This window comes from Brassica oleracea, chromosome C5 (genome assembly GCF_000695525.1).
Source record: "Brassica oleracea var. oleracea cultivar TO1000 chromosome C5, BOL, whole genome shotgun sequence".
Lineage (NCBI taxonomy): Eukaryota > Viridiplantae > Streptophyta > Magnoliopsida > Brassicales > Brassicaceae > Brassica > Brassica oleracea.
The window spans coordinates 34,111,430-34,127,561 of NC_027752.1; the positions used below are offsets into that span (position 1 = coordinate 34,111,430).

The 16,132-nt window shown below is 36.0% G+C and overlaps 2 protein-coding genes and 1 long non-coding RNA gene across 3 annotated transcripts; 2 read left to right on the forward strand and 1 right to left on the reverse strand.

Annotated features, from left to right (window-relative positions):
- The first annotated feature begins 2,814 nt into the window (after nucleotides 1-2,814).
- Nucleotides 2,815-3,245, forward strand: LOC106294093. Its single transcript, XR_001260731.1, has 2 exons — nucleotides 2,815-2,858; nucleotides 2,937-3,245. It is a non-coding gene; the product is annotated as an uncharacterized LOC106294093 (long non-coding RNA).
- A 779-nt stretch (nucleotides 3,246-4,024) lies between these two features.
- On the reverse strand, nucleotides 4,025-4,546 carry LOC106345071. Its single transcript, XM_013784335.1, has one exon. It carries the CDS (start codon nucleotides 4,514-4,516, stop codon nucleotides 4,025-4,027), a length of 492 nt encoding a protein of 163 aa, XP_013639789.1. The 5' UTR covers nucleotides 4,517-4,546.
- A 4,436-nt stretch (nucleotides 4,547-8,982) lies between these two features.
- LOC106345072 lies at nucleotides 8,983-10,524 on the forward strand. Its single transcript, XM_013784336.1, has 3 exons — nucleotides 8,983-9,216; nucleotides 9,406-9,543; nucleotides 9,643-10,524. The coding sequence occupies exons 1-3, from the start codon at nucleotides 8,983-8,985 to the stop codon at nucleotides 10,522-10,524; spliced, it is 1,254 nt and encodes a 417-aa protein (XP_013639790.1).
- Nucleotides 10,525-16,132: the final 5,608 nt, after the last annotated feature.

Sequence of the window (16,132 nt, forward strand, 5' to 3'; positions counted from 1 at the left end):
CCACATCTTCCAATCACTCGAAGATACTAGCCATTCATGAGGCCAGCCGCGAGGTCGTGTGGTTGAGGTCGATGACCCAACATATCCGATCAGATTGTGGGATGGTCGAATGCAAAGAGCCGACCACTATCTTCGAGGACAATGCAGCTTGCATTGCTCAGCTCAAAGATGGTTATATAAAAAGAGATAGGACAAAGCATATTTTGCCTAAGTTCTTCTTTACCCACGATTTACAAAATACCGGAGAGGTCAAAGTGATCCAAGTTCGGTCCAGTGATAACTCGGCTGATTTATTCACTAAGGCACTTCCTACCTGCACGTTCAGAAAGCTCACGCATCAGATTGGGATGCGTAGGCTGAAAGACCTCAACTGAGGTTCACATCAGGGGGAGTAGTACGTGTTGTACTCTTTTTCCTTCATCATGTTTTTGTCCCACTGGGTTTTTCATGATAAAGTTTTAATGAGGCAACATTAAGCGTATTACAATCCCTGTATGGTTATGACATCCAAGGAGGAGTGTTATAAATCAATTGATGGATGTCCATAACCGGCCCATACACTTAGAGAGAGAAACGGCCCAACCCTAGAGAGAGAGTCGGCCACGACTTGGAGAGAGAGAGAGAGAGAGGCGGCTTGGAGAAAAGGAAACCATATTTCCTTATCTTTGTATTTGTTATCTTTCCATTATTATGTATTAGTAGTTTTCCTAATCCTAGTGAGTTTAGGTTTTGGATACTTTCCCTTTTATTTATCTTGTAATCTTATATATAAAGGGAACACTTATTCATTAATGATATACATAAACATTCAGCTCTAAATCTATTGTTTCACAACATTGTTATAAATTAATTGATGGATGTCCATAACCGGCCCGGTCCATAACCGGCCCATACACCTAGAGAGAGAGACGGCCCAACCCTAGAGAGAGAGTCGGCCACGACTTGGAGAGAGAGAGAGAGGCGGCTTGGAGAAAAGGAAACCATCTTTCCTTTTCCTTGTATTTGTTATCTTTCCATTATTATGTATTAGTAGTTTTCCTAATCCTAGTGAGTTTAAGTTTTGGATACTTTCCTTTTTACTTATCTTGTAATTCCCTATATATAGGGAACACTTATTCATTAATGATATACAGAAACATTCAGCTCTAAATTTATTGTTTCACAACACGTTATCAGCACGATAGTTTCTAAACTCCCTGAGCCAAAATCGAAAACCCTAAATACCTAATACTAGCCAGCGACCTTAAACCCTAACCCGACGAACCCTAATCTGTTCTTGCAAGCATTCCAGCTTTTGTTCATCTGATCAGCCCCAACCCTAAGGCGTTCCTGATACTAGACGAACTCAGCCTCAGCTCCATCCATTCTCAGCTTGCATCCCGGACAGCTACAGCTCCCGTTCGCAACCTGATAGACGCGTCCCATTCCTGCTCGCGACAACATCAGCCTCAATCCGTTCCTGAGCCGTTCGCGACCCGATAGAAGACAGCTCGCGTCCATCCAGCTCGCGTCCCGTTCCTGTCCAGCTCGCGTCCCGTTCCTGTCCAGCTCGAGGTTCTCTTGGTGGTCCGGTTTCTACAATCTACAAAACTAAGGTAATTCGAATTCTACGAACATGAATCGAATCTGGTTGTTTTGTAAAGAATGAAACCCTAAAATATAATTTCTAAAGATGAAAGCCATAGGACAAATAAATCAAACCCTAAAGAGTAAATCGGAGCTCGAATAAGTCTGATCCATTAAACCCTAATTCGAGATTGATCCATTGATCAATTAAAATCAAAGTCTTAATGATTTTGAATCTCAAATCAAACCCTCTTGATCTAAGATCAAGTCGTTCCCATAAAATCTAATTTGGATAATCGGTTTTAATTGTTTTTTATTTGAATCTTGATTGATTGTTTGATCACCTAGAACTATTATTAGGATTGTTTAAACTCGAATCTGAATTACTTGACTTGTTTAAACTCAAACCCTAAATAGACTTGATAGTACTTGATCATATCACCTCATGGCCGTGTGGCCTTACTGTTTTCATACCCAAATTTGATCATTCCTGATGAATTGCAAATTACACTTAGAATTTCATCCTAGGAATGGTATTGAATTTGATCAAATAGCCGCGTGGCTTGTTCCTTGCTTGGTTGTATGTTTGAAACTAAAAATGTTAGGATTGCAATTGCATGTCAAACTAAATGCATAAAGATTGAACTAAATACATTCATGGCCGTGAGAAAGGTTTTAAGACCTATGTTGATCTTATTTCTTGTCTCTTGCTTGCTGAGCAGAATAATGAGTTAATAATGAAAAACAATGAGATGAGACCTGTTGGCTCAGCAGCACCACCTGAAGCACACAATATTGAGGACGATAAAGAGTCCCACCATGTCCAAGGAAACGGCTATCATAGCCGTGGTCAAGGTAGACAGAATGGACGTGGCCGTGGCCGAGGTTCCTTTGGCCGCGGACGAGGTAATCAGAATGGACGAGATCATGGACATGATCGTGGCTCATTTGGACGAGGCCATGGTTGTGGACGTGGGTCTTCATTTAAGCCTCAACACTCGACCAAATCAAGTAAATCAGTGTGCCATAGATGTGGAATGGACAATTATTGGGCTAAGACTTGTAGAACTCCAAAGCATCTTGTTGAGCTTTATCAAGAGAGTTTGAAAGAGAAGAATCTTGAACCCCATATGGTTTATCAAGACAATGAAAAATACTTCGATCATGACAAGGACGATCTTATGGATTATGAAACTTCAGATTGTCTTAAAAACTGAAGATAGATTTCGACATTGGTAATCTAAATTCTATGTTTGCCTGGTCGTCGTAAGAGCTTTGCTGATATCATTCAGGTACTGCTTGATTCTATCACTTAATTTAATTTTACATTAAAGAAGATTCTCTCTTTAACACATTGTTTTGTGTTCAAGCGGCCTCATTCGGCAGGGAACCATCCAATAGCAGAAGACATCCATGCCATTTCTTCTGGTATAGCTTCAGAAAGGACATGAAGATTACAAGAGTCTGATGTAAGTTCGGTGAATCTTCTGAGGGAGACAGATTCACTCTGTATAGAGGCTATTACTAGTGAAGATCCTTTTACCTCTGAGTTGAGCTCACAAAGATCTACCAACACGCAGAATGAGAGATCAAATGCGAGGGTAGGGAGCCGCGAGGACAACAGTCTATCTGCTTTTGGTGCTTTTGGTCCATCCTCTGCTGCTTCTAGAATGTGGGGGAACCAAGAAGAGCAAAGGAGAATGCATGTTCAATACACACCTTCATCATACCAGGTTCAAGCTACTTCGCCACAACAAATGACCTATCCGAGGATGGGTGGTAGTGGTACACACAACATGATGCAGAACTTGCCTAGGATTGCAACTGGAGAGGTACATTCGAGTTTCCAATCTCCTCACGGTTTGACATCGCCTCCTATGTATACATCAACCGCAGGTTATATGACATCTCTGAGCCCATTTTACAATCATAACTTTCAGTCCTCGGGTATGTACCTCCCTTAGTATAATTACAGCGGTTACCCTCCTGTCTCTGGCGTTGTCCCTCAGTATGAGTGGATACCCATCTCATGAAGCTACCGTTCCTATGCCATATGATATCTCATCGCCTTCTTCGGGCTACAACAACTCCTTCTCTCGTGGATCCTTTTCACCTACTGCACAGAACACTCCTCTCGTGGATCCTTTTCAGGTGCAATATTATCAACAGGCTCAAGTAGAGGCATATGCTCCTTCTAATATGTACCTCAGAGCTGCAACTTTTTTAGAAGCTTCTGAATTGTTATGTCTTCACATGGATAATGGATAATTACGAATACAACAACACAATATTGTAACACGATACTATCTCTATTATGCAATACCTCTAGATAAACTCTAAAAAAGTTTATAATTATCTCCTCTCAGAAAATCTATACTACTCTATAAAACTCGTGGTATATTTTAAGAAAATCTAAATTCTTTTAAAATTTGTTAAATTGTTTTTACAATAAAAATCATCAAAAATCTTCTAAACTCACAAACCAATAATAGCCCCTAAGACTACGAGCACAAATCTCCTTGTTCAATTCGTTCAAGAGAGGCCTAAGCAGCTCACTATTAATAGTCTTATCAAGTTTTATCACTTGAGAATTTGATTCAAAGAGAGACTTCCACAGGGGAAGAATCTCAGACTCAATTGCTTCCCTAGCAAACCCAAATGCCTCTGAAACATCCTTGACAGAACCCAGATTCTCCTCTAGCTTCTTCAGCTCTCGGTTGTATTGTTCAAAAACAGACGGTTTCACCAGGCAACCAATTTCGAGAGTGGAAACAATGTGAGCTAAACCTCTGATAGCAGAAACAAAATCTTGTCGAAACGTCCCCATCAGTTTTGATTGAGTGGATTTTCCGCCATCGATGTAGACGAGATTCTTGGGTTTGATATATGTTGCATACACGTGTTGTATGACACGGTACAATCGTCTTACCGCGGGACCACGACGATCCATCTTTGTTTTAAACAATGTCAAAAAAACAGAAGTACGTCATAGAACGTCTGTCATCGGATAATATGAACATTGCTTCAGCCATAAAGAGGGAGAGCTCAACTCCGAGTCGCACAGCTTCTTCTTTCTGCTCCTTCTCTTTGCTGACATCATCAGTAGTCCTGTAAATAAATAAATAAATATAAGAAAAGTAAGGGATTTAGACTTCCTCTCAAAGGGAATGAATATCATCACTGACCCATTAGTGAAAGGGGAACATCTAGACTGTGGTAGTCTCTTTGTGTGACGGATAACACGGTCAGTCATCTGTTGTTTCAAGATACAAATAATCAAATTCAGAGTCATTTCTTATCTAAATCGAGCAATGTAATATGGAGAAGAACCCTAGATCGTTACTGTAGCCTCTAATTTTTTTATCGACTGAAAACTAAAGATTCGAATCAGGGCTTCGATTCCTTTTTATCCTTTTTTTTTTTGTTGAGACGGTCAAAACTGATTTGTCATCTGACCGCCTCTGTTTACGGTTTTAGCATTTATCTAAAATTTAATGTAGATAAAAATAATCTCAACCATTCCCACAATTATCTCGACCGTTTTTAGAATTTTAATTGATGGACAAATCTAAAAATAGTTTTGTAGTATTATAAAATTTGACTAGAATGATCAAAAACAAAAAAAAAAATTGACTAGAATAATCACTATATACACAAAGAATGATAAATAATATTATATTTACACAAAAAACGTATTTTGTAAAAACAATTTGGAAACTTATTCATGTAAAACCAATGTCATACACTCTTGTGGAGAGGGAAAACTAGTTATTGTAAAATTACTTTTCGAATTTAATCTTTTAGCTTATAAAATAGGATACAAATGACAAAAGTCAGAATCGTTTTCTCAAAAATTATTAATTAATTAAAATAGCAACCTTTTAAAATTGCTTAGATTTGCTTTTAATATTACAAACTAGATTTTAATCCACGCTTCTAAAGTGTGGAATTCTTTTATTTTTTTGTAAAATTTAGTTTGAGAGTTGATATACTTTTTGTTATTTTTTTATCTAATTTATATTATATATAATATATAATTTGTTTATTATAACTAAATTTTACAGTTTAAGTTGTAAAAATTAACTCTCATCAAATCAGTAACAATAACAACAGTATATTAATATCTACAGACTTCTCCAGGATATTTTTGGTTTTTATTTACAAAATGTAATTTAATTTAAACTATCTATCTATACTATTATTTAAGAATTGATTTCGCTTATTTATTACATTTCCATGATTTTAGGATAAATCACTAGTTCAATTAATTTATATTGTTAAAAATATTTTAATATATATTTATTTATCATATAACTAAACTTATTTATGATTAAGTTATTCTTTAATTTTTAGTTTCAATTGTTGTATATTTTGATTTACGTTACTAATTTTATTTGACAATATATACAAAATGTTCTTTGAATGATTATTTGATCAGCGGACCGAAGCATATGGCCTTTAACAGATCATGGATCCTACACAGTTGAAAGCGGGTACTGGTTGGCAGCCAACAATTTCAACGCGTCTATGTCTGCTTTATCTCCGGTTGAAAAGACGATCATTGATCCGAAGAAGAAGATTTGAAAAGTCAAAACTCTGCCTAAGATAAGAATGTTTATATGGCGATCTGTCTCTAGAGCGTTAGCAGTAGCAGATAGACTTCAAACAAGAGGTGTGCTGATAGACTTGGAATGAAAGCAGTGCAACAATGAAATCGAGTCTATAAATCTTGTCTTGTTTGAGTGTATTCCAGCGCAAGACATTTTACGGATTGTTAACTTTCCTCAATCTACAACGCCAGCTAGAAGTCTCGGTGATAATATGAATATAGCTCTGGAGTTAATGGCTGACTGTTCTGTTCCCGGATACCTCTAGGAGAGCCATTCCATGGCTGCTATGGACGATATAGAAAAACCGCAACTCTATCCTATACGCTGGCACACAAACTGCTATAGATTCTGTAATACTCATATTTTCCAAAATAAAATAACAAATAATAATCTTGAAATCTTTATTTATTAATCTTCATAAATTATCTCCAAACACCATAAATCTAATAAATAGCAATAAATCCATATAATCGAATAAATTCCAAAAATACGATAAAAGCATCAAATACGCAAGTCCATAAAAAAAAGAAATAAAATGCCCAAAAACATCAATCACTCATGTGAGTCAGTCTCAGTGTTTGAATGGGAGCACATGATAAAGACAGATCTCATGTCCTGTTTTTATTTTCATATATTTTCACCATTCACACTTTTTGGTACGATAAACCTAAAAAGCAGGAAGACTGCATTGGATACTAATTTTTTTGTCTTCTTGTGATAAAAGGCAGGTGTCCTGCATGTTCTTCTTCCCGCATAGAAATAGCTGTACATGCAATGCTTCTTTTAATTAACCAATAGGTGAATTTCTAATTTACATTAAATTTAAAATATTTATTTATATCTAATATAAATAACAGATATCAACATTGAACTCATTCATTCTTGAGAATAGACATCAATGTATGCTTCTCTCCTTTTTGTCAAATCTACATTACTTTTTTTCCTTTATTTTATATCACTTCATTATAGCTAATTTAGAAATTTTTTTTCTATTGATTAATAGGAAATCACGGCTGAGATATATGGCATAGAGCAAGAGTCAAAAGACATTAAAAGAGACAAGCATTAGGTTTTACCTATTTTCCACTCTTTATTACTTTCTTAGATTTGTTGATTAATTTTTTTGTGTGTTGAATCAATTATTTTTCAGTGTTCACTATTATAATTGAGTTCGACGATAAAGCTATTACTAGACGTACCAGAAGGCTTGCATTTCTGAACCAAAAGGTAAATTTACTTTAATTAATTATTTACAGACAATTTATTGTAGTTTATAAAAATTAAAAAAAATTTGTAAATTTAAATCTTATAAATTCAACAAACTACCAAAAAAGAAATATGTTTTTTTTTAAATGTGTGCTTTTAAAAGTTTTAGGTAAATTAACATAAAAATATCAATGATATCATTATTTTAAACTGAAAAACTATTTTTTAAAAAGTAAAAGTTTTAGATTTATCATATCTTGATTTACATCAACTGAAATCACAAATTATTTATTTCTCATAATTGTTTTTAAATACTACAAACATGTGTCCACCTTTAATATTATGTCACACTGTTGATATAGTATTTTAAAAATATTCATTGTTATAAAAAAAATGAAAATTATGTCAATAATAATATATATTTTTAAAAAATCAGTAGACTATAAGAATTATACATACATATATATATATATATGACCATATTTATTTAAAAAAACAGGAGACTATAAGAATTGTCAAAATATTTTTTTGTAATAATCATTTAAAAATTAAAAGAGACAAGCATCGAGCATAAGAAAAATTATTTGGGTGGAAAACTCATACTTACACAACTCACGTACATGCAGTGATTTACTAGTTCAGACAAAAGGCATTAAAAGAAACAAGCATCATGTTTTCCATATTTTCCACTCTTTACTACTTTTCTTTGATTTGTTGATTAATGTTTGTTTGGTTAAATCAATTATTTTTCAGTGTTCTGTACTATAATTGAGGTTGACGATAAAGCTATTACTAGACACATACGAAAAGGCTTGCATTTCTGAACCAAAAGGTAAATTTATTTTAGTTAATTATTTAAGGCCAATTCATTATAGTTTATAAAAATTAATTTTTGAAAATACTACAAACATGTTAAAAATATTCATTCTAATCAAAAAATGAAAATTATGTCAATAATAAAATATATTTTAAAGAAAACAGAAGACTATAAGAATATATATATATATGACCATATTTATTTAAGAAAATATTAAACTAGAAGAATTATCAAAATATTTTTGTAATAACCATTTAGAGATAAATGTGATTTTTGTACAAATGACTAAGATAATGAAACTATTTTCATAATTTGTTTCCTTATAAATAATAATTATTTTCGAAATATATTCATCATATATATATATATATATATATATATATATTCTTTCTACATTATTAATAAATATATAGTTTACAAAATTTGACAAAAAAAGTTGTAAACACATAACATGATAGAATTTGCTACAACATACTTAATGATACAGTTGCTTATTTTTTTATTAAATAACTCAAACTAATAGTATTTGTATAATTTAAAAAATGTAGGTATGACGTCTAATCGCCAACAAAACACAACATTTTCCGATGAAGAAAATATAAATCTTCCTACAGAAACGTCGGCGCCGGTAAGTAGTTAATAATATTTTTTTTTAAGTTTTAGAATAGTTTATATATAAGTAAAATGATTGAAATTTTTATTAATTTATAGAGGGGAGACAATATTAGATGGACACCTAATAAAGAACGAGTATTTATTGAGTTATACGATCGAGCAATTGCCATGAGCGATTACCGTTTCAAAGGTCCTACTCCCGCTGCTAGAAAGTTTCTCGTTGATAAGTTCAATCAAGAGTTTAATATTAACGTAACATACCACTTCTTCAAAGAAAAACTTGATCAATTTAAAAGAAAATACAAGAAGTACAAACATCTTATGAAAAATTCTACGGGCATTTCGGTTGATCCTACTACATCTGTGATATCTGCGTCTGATTCATGGTGGAAAGATCGTGAAGTAAGTACAACAATATCTCTTAAAACCAGAGTATATTTATAAAATTATCAAAGCTATAATATTTGTAGTCTAAAAACTATATAATCATATTAACAGGTAGACATGATTGTAAAATCATTTAAACGAAAGCCGCCAGAGCTTTGGGATGTGATGCAACGATGTTTCATTTTATATGACATCCAATCACAGTCTCAATACTCTTTGCACCAAAGAAGAGAAGAGTTGATGAATGATGGTCAAAATAATGATGAAGGTTATTATTACTCTGAAACATATGGTGGTGATATGCAACACACACAGATTCCTGAAACGCAAGAAAATGAAGAAGTCTATCGCGTTAATATTGATGATGAAATACGTCATTCAAATGAGTTCATCCGTGATAATCTACGTCAGAATTCGTCACCCGCTGCTGATTCTTTTCAGATTCCCAATTCCAGAGTTCAACAACGAGGTGGACTAAGGCGTGGAAGTAGTTCACAAAGAGGTGCAGGGAACTCTCAGACCTCTGTCAAAAGTGGATCCCAAGGAAGTCGAAGAAAACAATCATTCGAGACAACCCTGACAGATACAATGACTGGCTTTAGAGAGTTTCAGCGCCAAAGTTTACAACAACTACGTCCAAATTCTTTTGACGAAGATGATTACATTGAATTCGATACTGCTGTGAAGATATTTGAATCAATGGAGCTTCCAAATGAAACCAATTTCTATTGGGCGTGCATTCATGCATTCAAAGAAGAAAGATTTTGGCGCAAGTACTTTATTGACAGAGCTGAAAGAACCACAGAAGATAAGTTGAAGTTTTTACAAGCTCTTACTGGATATACACGGGACAACGAATTCGTGGGAAAGCGGTTAGAATCTGGACAAAAGTTTGGTAGTCCAACTTGTGCGCAATGGAGTTCGGGTTTTCAACAATGGGGAACACCTCCAAATCCACCACAATTGGGTACACCTCCAAGTGCTCCGCAATGGGGACCATCGCCAAATGCCACGCAATGGAGTTCACCTTCAAATGCTCCACAGTGGGGCACACCGCCAAATTCCCCACAATGGGGTAGACCACCAAATGCACCGCAATGGAGTTCATCTCCAAATGCTCCGCAGTGGGGTACACAACATGTTCCACAATGGGGTGCGCCTCAAAATTCTCAACAATGGGGTTCACCACCAAGTACTCAACAATGGGGTCCTACATCTGCGGTTCCACAATGGGGCTCATCACCGACCACTCATCAATGGGGATCATCACAAGATGCTCCAAAAATATTCCTCCGAGAAATGTTCAACGTGGATTTTCCCTAGAAACAGAAGTACAAACTACAACACATGAAAAGGAAGTTCATGTTTCCGAGAATGTTATCAGAGGAGTATCACCGGAATTTGGCTTCACGAATTATGCTTCTACAAGTAAAGCATCACGTCCACGAAGACGAGGCGGATTATTCAACATTTGGGGAACTGAACGAGGACTCAATCTAAATGAAACACGAGAAAGTGATTCCATGTCGGATAACTATCTTAATAAGGTTTGTGTTTTGTTTTTAGTCATTATGTTTTGTTTCACATTTTCTTTTGTGATGTTTGTTTTGTATTGTATTTCTGATTAATGATATTTCTCATTGATTTAGTTTTTATTTTGTGGTCAATATTTTCAGGCGTTTCGTATATGTCAGTTGCGGTCACAAAATCCCCACAACCTAAATCACGATGAAAGAATTGAGTTATGGAATTTAGAAAAGGAGCAATTCGAAGAGTTAATAATTCAGCCATCATTGAGTTATTACAATTGTTATTTTGAAAGAAGACCAGTTCAAACCGATAGTGGTTTAGGATGGAGAAAATATGGCGTCGACTACAAGAAGATGATGCTGCATGTCTTCAGTTACTACGAATGTCTCTTGGTGTTTTCAGATTTTTATGTGACATATTGCAATCAAAATATGGTTTACATCCCACCCTTAATGTAAGCATTGAAGAGAGTGTCGCAATGTTTTTGCGAATTTGTGGGCACAATGAGGTTCAGAGAGATGTTGGATTACGGTTTGGACGGACACAAGAGACAGTGAATAGAATTTTTTTTGAAGTTCTTAGGGCGACAGAGTTACTTGCTTGTGATTATGTTAAGACTCCAACAAGACGAGAACTACTTTGAATTCCTGAAAGGCTGCAAATGGATAGAAGATATTGGCCATATTTTAGTTGATTTGTAGGAACTATGGATGGAGTTCATGTATGTGTTAAAGTGAAGCCTGAACTACAAGGAATGTACTGGAATCGACATGATAGGACATCATTTAACATCATGGCGATATGTGATCTCAATATGTTGTTTACATATGTTTGGAATGGAGCAACCAGATCATGTCACGATACAGCAGTTCTCACGATGCACAAGACGGCGATTCTGACTTTCCTTAGCCTCCGGGAGACAAGTATTATGTAGTTGATTCTGGGTATCCAAATAAGCAAGGTTTTTCGGCTCCCTATAGATTTTCTCGGAATGGGGTTTTTAGATATCACATGTCTCATTTCAACAATGGTCCTCCTCCTAAGAATAAATAGGAACTGTTTAATAGATGTCATGCATCTCTACGTTCCGTTATTGAAAGGACATATGGAGTTTGGAAGAAGAAATGGAGGATTTTGAGTTATTTTCCAAGATATGATATTGCATTTCAAAAAGAGTGGTAATTGCTACAATGGGATTACACAATTTTATCAGAATTTCAAATTATTTTGATGAAGATTTTGTTGAAGAAATGGTATATATAAATATCAGCAACGAAGATTCTGATAGTGATATAGGCAACATGGAGACAACAAATATGGCTGATGGAGATCATATGACAAACATTAGAGACAATATTGCAGATATGTTATGGGCAAATCATTAAATTATTTTACTTTTGTTTATGTATTTTTTTTGTGTTTTGATATTTTGGTGTAATTTTTTTTTTTTTAATATGATATGCACTTTTGAACTGTTTTTGCCATTCATAACTTTAAAAAATAATTTGTCCTGCTATATTTACTTCCACTATAAAAGTGTAGCTCTAACATGAACAACCAAGATGCCTAAACCACCACACACTACACACGATGCGCTGATAGTGCATAACTAGATCACACACTTCGCATTCTCTTTATATGGATATATAAATGTGCATCGTCGCTAGTACAGTCTGTCTCTCTACCCCGCCCACCCCAGTAACGTCGATGGTACAAAGGTTTTTGCACTACATTCCCAACACAAGTAGCGTCGCTAGCCCAGATGTCTCTGAACCCCCGCCCGCACAATCACAGTAGCGTCGCTAGCCAAACATCTTTGAGCCCCCACCCACGCACATAGTTCCTACTCATAATTATGTATACATATATACGCATATATATACCATCTTTTAACAACCACAATCTAATCAACGGTTGAATCCTCTAGACTTCTAGTTCTGGTTTACAATGAATGAAATAACTATCAATCACGACTCATACATGATTCGAAATCGAAATTAACATAGGATGAATTCTACACTAGTACGAAATTACGGAATAGACCATAACCTTAGCCAAGATCGGAGATATATCAGGAAATGCTAGGATACCGATGTGCCTTGTACAACAAGACTTGGTCTAGGCCATTACTGTCCAAGACAATTAACCCGAAAGATCATGTTTGTTCCTGCGCATGACATATCAGGGTTTATGTTCCAAGGATTGCTTGCGCTACAAGAAATATAGGATGTACCACTTAATTAACAAAGCTCAAGCTCACGGTAATATATACTTCATCTCCGATGACATGACTTACTCCTCCTTATGGCTCGCGAAGTCGTGTTCAACGATGGTGGTGGTTGGTGTTAAACACCGCAGCTCCATTTATGGTCACGTCTTTTCTACGTCTAGTACGTAACTACCACAAGCACTGCCAACAAAATTATTATAACAAAGCTTTGTCTCTGTTGATTACAGCTATGGTATTTGGTGGTGATAATAACATGACGTACCAATATTGAAGCACATAATCGGATGTGGTGATCGAGAGTGAGTGACGGCGGTGGTGCAAGAAAGAGAGATCGTGATCTCCCTTGCTCGGATATATACGGTGGTGGCTTACGTTGCCTACGGTAACAAAGACGAGGCTCTCTGGTGACGTGCTAATCATGGCGGTGCAGATCTGTGGCTAGTCGTGATGGAACGTGACGGCTCCGGTTTCACTTTCTCATCTCGTCTTGATCACATTCCCACAACACCAATCACAACAACGATGGCTCTTCTCCAGTGATGGAAGAGAACTTTGATTTGATGAGAAAAGGTGGATGGAGAAGAAAATGGTTCAGGGATGGTTGAATCTCCATTGACGGCACATAGCTTTAGGTTTTTTAGGAGGAGACTTATAATTAACAATTAAATATATAATTAAGCATATGGTTTATACAAAACCACTAAGAAATAACGATTTAGGTTGTGGTCCAATAATTAATCAAAACCGGGTCGTTATAGAATCGTTGGTGGATCAGGCGCTGGAGGAAGCTACAATCTGGACTGGAGTTAACAAGAGTAATGGACCAAGCTTGATTCATCCTTCTTCCATAGAAAGTATGTCAACGCTGGCAGGCTTCCCATCACAGGCAGGGTAAACTGCAACGTCAACTCCAACTGGAGAAATGCGTCATCCTTAGATCACAAGAGACCATCAAGTTGATGTTCTGCATCTTGCCCGAGACGTAGAACTGTAAACTGGGTCAGCCCACGTCCATTAGCCCATATCCGTTTATCCATTTATTGTTTCTGGACAAAGAATGACTAGGGATGTTAACTACAGGGTTAGGGCTCAACCCTCTTTTGTTTATTATAAACCCAGCCCTATATTAACCCAGTCCTATTTTAACCCTATTATAATCAAAGGGTTAGGGCTGGTATCAGGGTTAACTCATTTAATTGAAAAAAATATTTCATTTATTTTTGTTCTTAAATTTTAATAAAAAAACTAGAAAAATTAAGATATGATATGATTCTTTCCGCCAATTTGTTGAGCATCAAATCAAAAGTTTTCCTCCCAAAATCGCAAAATCGAGTTTTTGCTCCACAACTAAGAATAAAGTTTTTCCGTCAAAAAACAAAAATTGTGTTTTTTCCGCCAAAACCTAATTTGAGTTTTTCCACCAAAACCACAAAATCAAGTTTAAAACCGGCAAATTGGGTTTTCCCGCCCAAACCGCAAAATCGAGTTTTCCTGCCGAAACCGCAAAATCGAGTTTTTCCGCCGAAATCGCAAAATCGAGTTTTTCCGCCAAAACCGCAAAATCGAGTTTTTCCGCAAAAACCGTAAAATCGAGTTTTCCTGTTAAAACCGGCAAATCGAGTTTTCCCGCCAAAACTGTAAAATCGCGTTTTCTCGCCAAAACAGCAAAATCAACTTTTCCGCCGAAACCGCAAAATCTAGTTTTTCCCCTCAAAACCGCAAAATTGAGTTTTCCCGCCAAAACCGCAAAATCGAGTTTTCCCGCAAAAACCGTAAAATCGAGTTTTCCTGTTAAAACCGGCAAATCGAGTTTTCCCGCCAAAACTGTAAAATCGCGTTTTCTCGCCAAAACAGCAAAATCAACTTTTCCGCCGAAACCGCAAAATCTAGTTTTTCCCCTCAAAACCGCAAAATTGAGTTTTCCCGCCAAAACCGCAAAATCGAGTTTTTCCGCCAAAACCGCAAAATCGATTTTGATTTTTTGGCGGGAAAACTCGATTTTAAAGTTTTGACGAAAAACTCGATTTTGCGTTTTTGGAGAGAAAACTCGATTTTGTTGTTTTTGTTGAAAACTCGATTTTGCGGTTTCGACGGAAAAATTCGTTGTTTAGTTTTAGGCGAGAAAACTCGACTCTAAGTTTCTTTTGGTGAAAAACATTATTAAATATTGTATAATAGTTGTGTGAATCAAAATAAAAGGGTTAGAATTTAAACCCTGGTCCTATTAGGGCCAACCCTGTTTAAACCCTATTTAAAAAATGAGGGTTAGGGTTACAAATGGGTTTGCAGGGTTAGGGCTAACCCTGTTAGGTTGAGCCCAATATTAACATCCCTAAGAATGACCATGTCCATTAGGAACCATGTCCATTAAGGACCAGACCCACTAACACCCATGTTTACATGGGCTGTCATGGAGTCCATAATGGACCATATAAGAAAAATTTATATTTTTAATCTATAAGCCTACAAATTTTACAGTTTTGGCAGAAAACTCGATTTTGTGGTTTTAACGGACAAACTCGATTTTCCAATCTTGCAAGGAAAACTCGAATTTCCGGTTTTGGCGGGAAAACTCGATTATACGGTTTTGACGGGAAAACTCGATTTTACGGTTTTGACGGAAAAACTCGATTTTTCGGTTTTGGTAGAACACGATTTTCCGGTTTTGGCGGGAAAACTCGATTTTGCAGTTTATTTTGCGGTTTTGGCAGGAAAACTCGATTTTACAGTTTTGGCGGGAAAACTCGATTTTGCGGTTTTGGCGGGAAAACTCAATTTCTCCGATGGAACTCAGTTTCAATCACCAAAATCGCCAAAGGAGTCGCATAAACTCTCTTTCACGATGAAATGAAAATTTCCAATTTTCCTCCAAATTTTGGAAACCCTAGATTTTTTTTTTAATTGGGCCGCCCATGTCCGTATTAACCAAATCCACAAACACTCATAGATTAAATTGGTTTCCCAATTTTGACCATTTAAAACCCATCTGGAAATATTGGTATAACTAATGGAAGCCCAAATATATTTGGACATGGATACTCATTGGACAGCCCACCCATTTTACAGCTCTACCGAGACGCTTTTACTCCATCCCCGAACAGATTGACTGCAGAACTTCGCTGTATTATCTGGTCCCTTCGGAGTTTGGGGGATTTGGGCTTCAAGGATGTA

What these genes read in the sequence shown, in the direction of transcription:
- LOC106345071 (XM_013784335.1), bottom strand. Translation starts at nt 4,516, where the DNA reads ATGGATCGTCGTGGTCCCGCGGTAAGACGATTGTACCGTGTCATACAA.
- LOC106345072 (XM_013784336.1), top strand. Translation starts at nt 8,983, where the DNA reads ATGAGCGATTACCGTTTCAAAGGTCCTACTCCCGCTGCTAGAAAGTTT. An exon ending in CATGGTGGAAAGATCGTGAA is followed by an intron (nt 9,217 to 9,405) that starts GTAAGTACAACA and finishes ATCCAATCACAG; the next exon opens with TCTCAATACTCTTTGCACCA. An exon ending in AAACGCAAGAAAATGAAGAA is followed by an intron (nt 9,544 to 9,642) that starts GTCTATCGCGTT and finishes GATTCTTTTCAG; the next exon opens with ATTCCCAATTCCAGAGTTCA.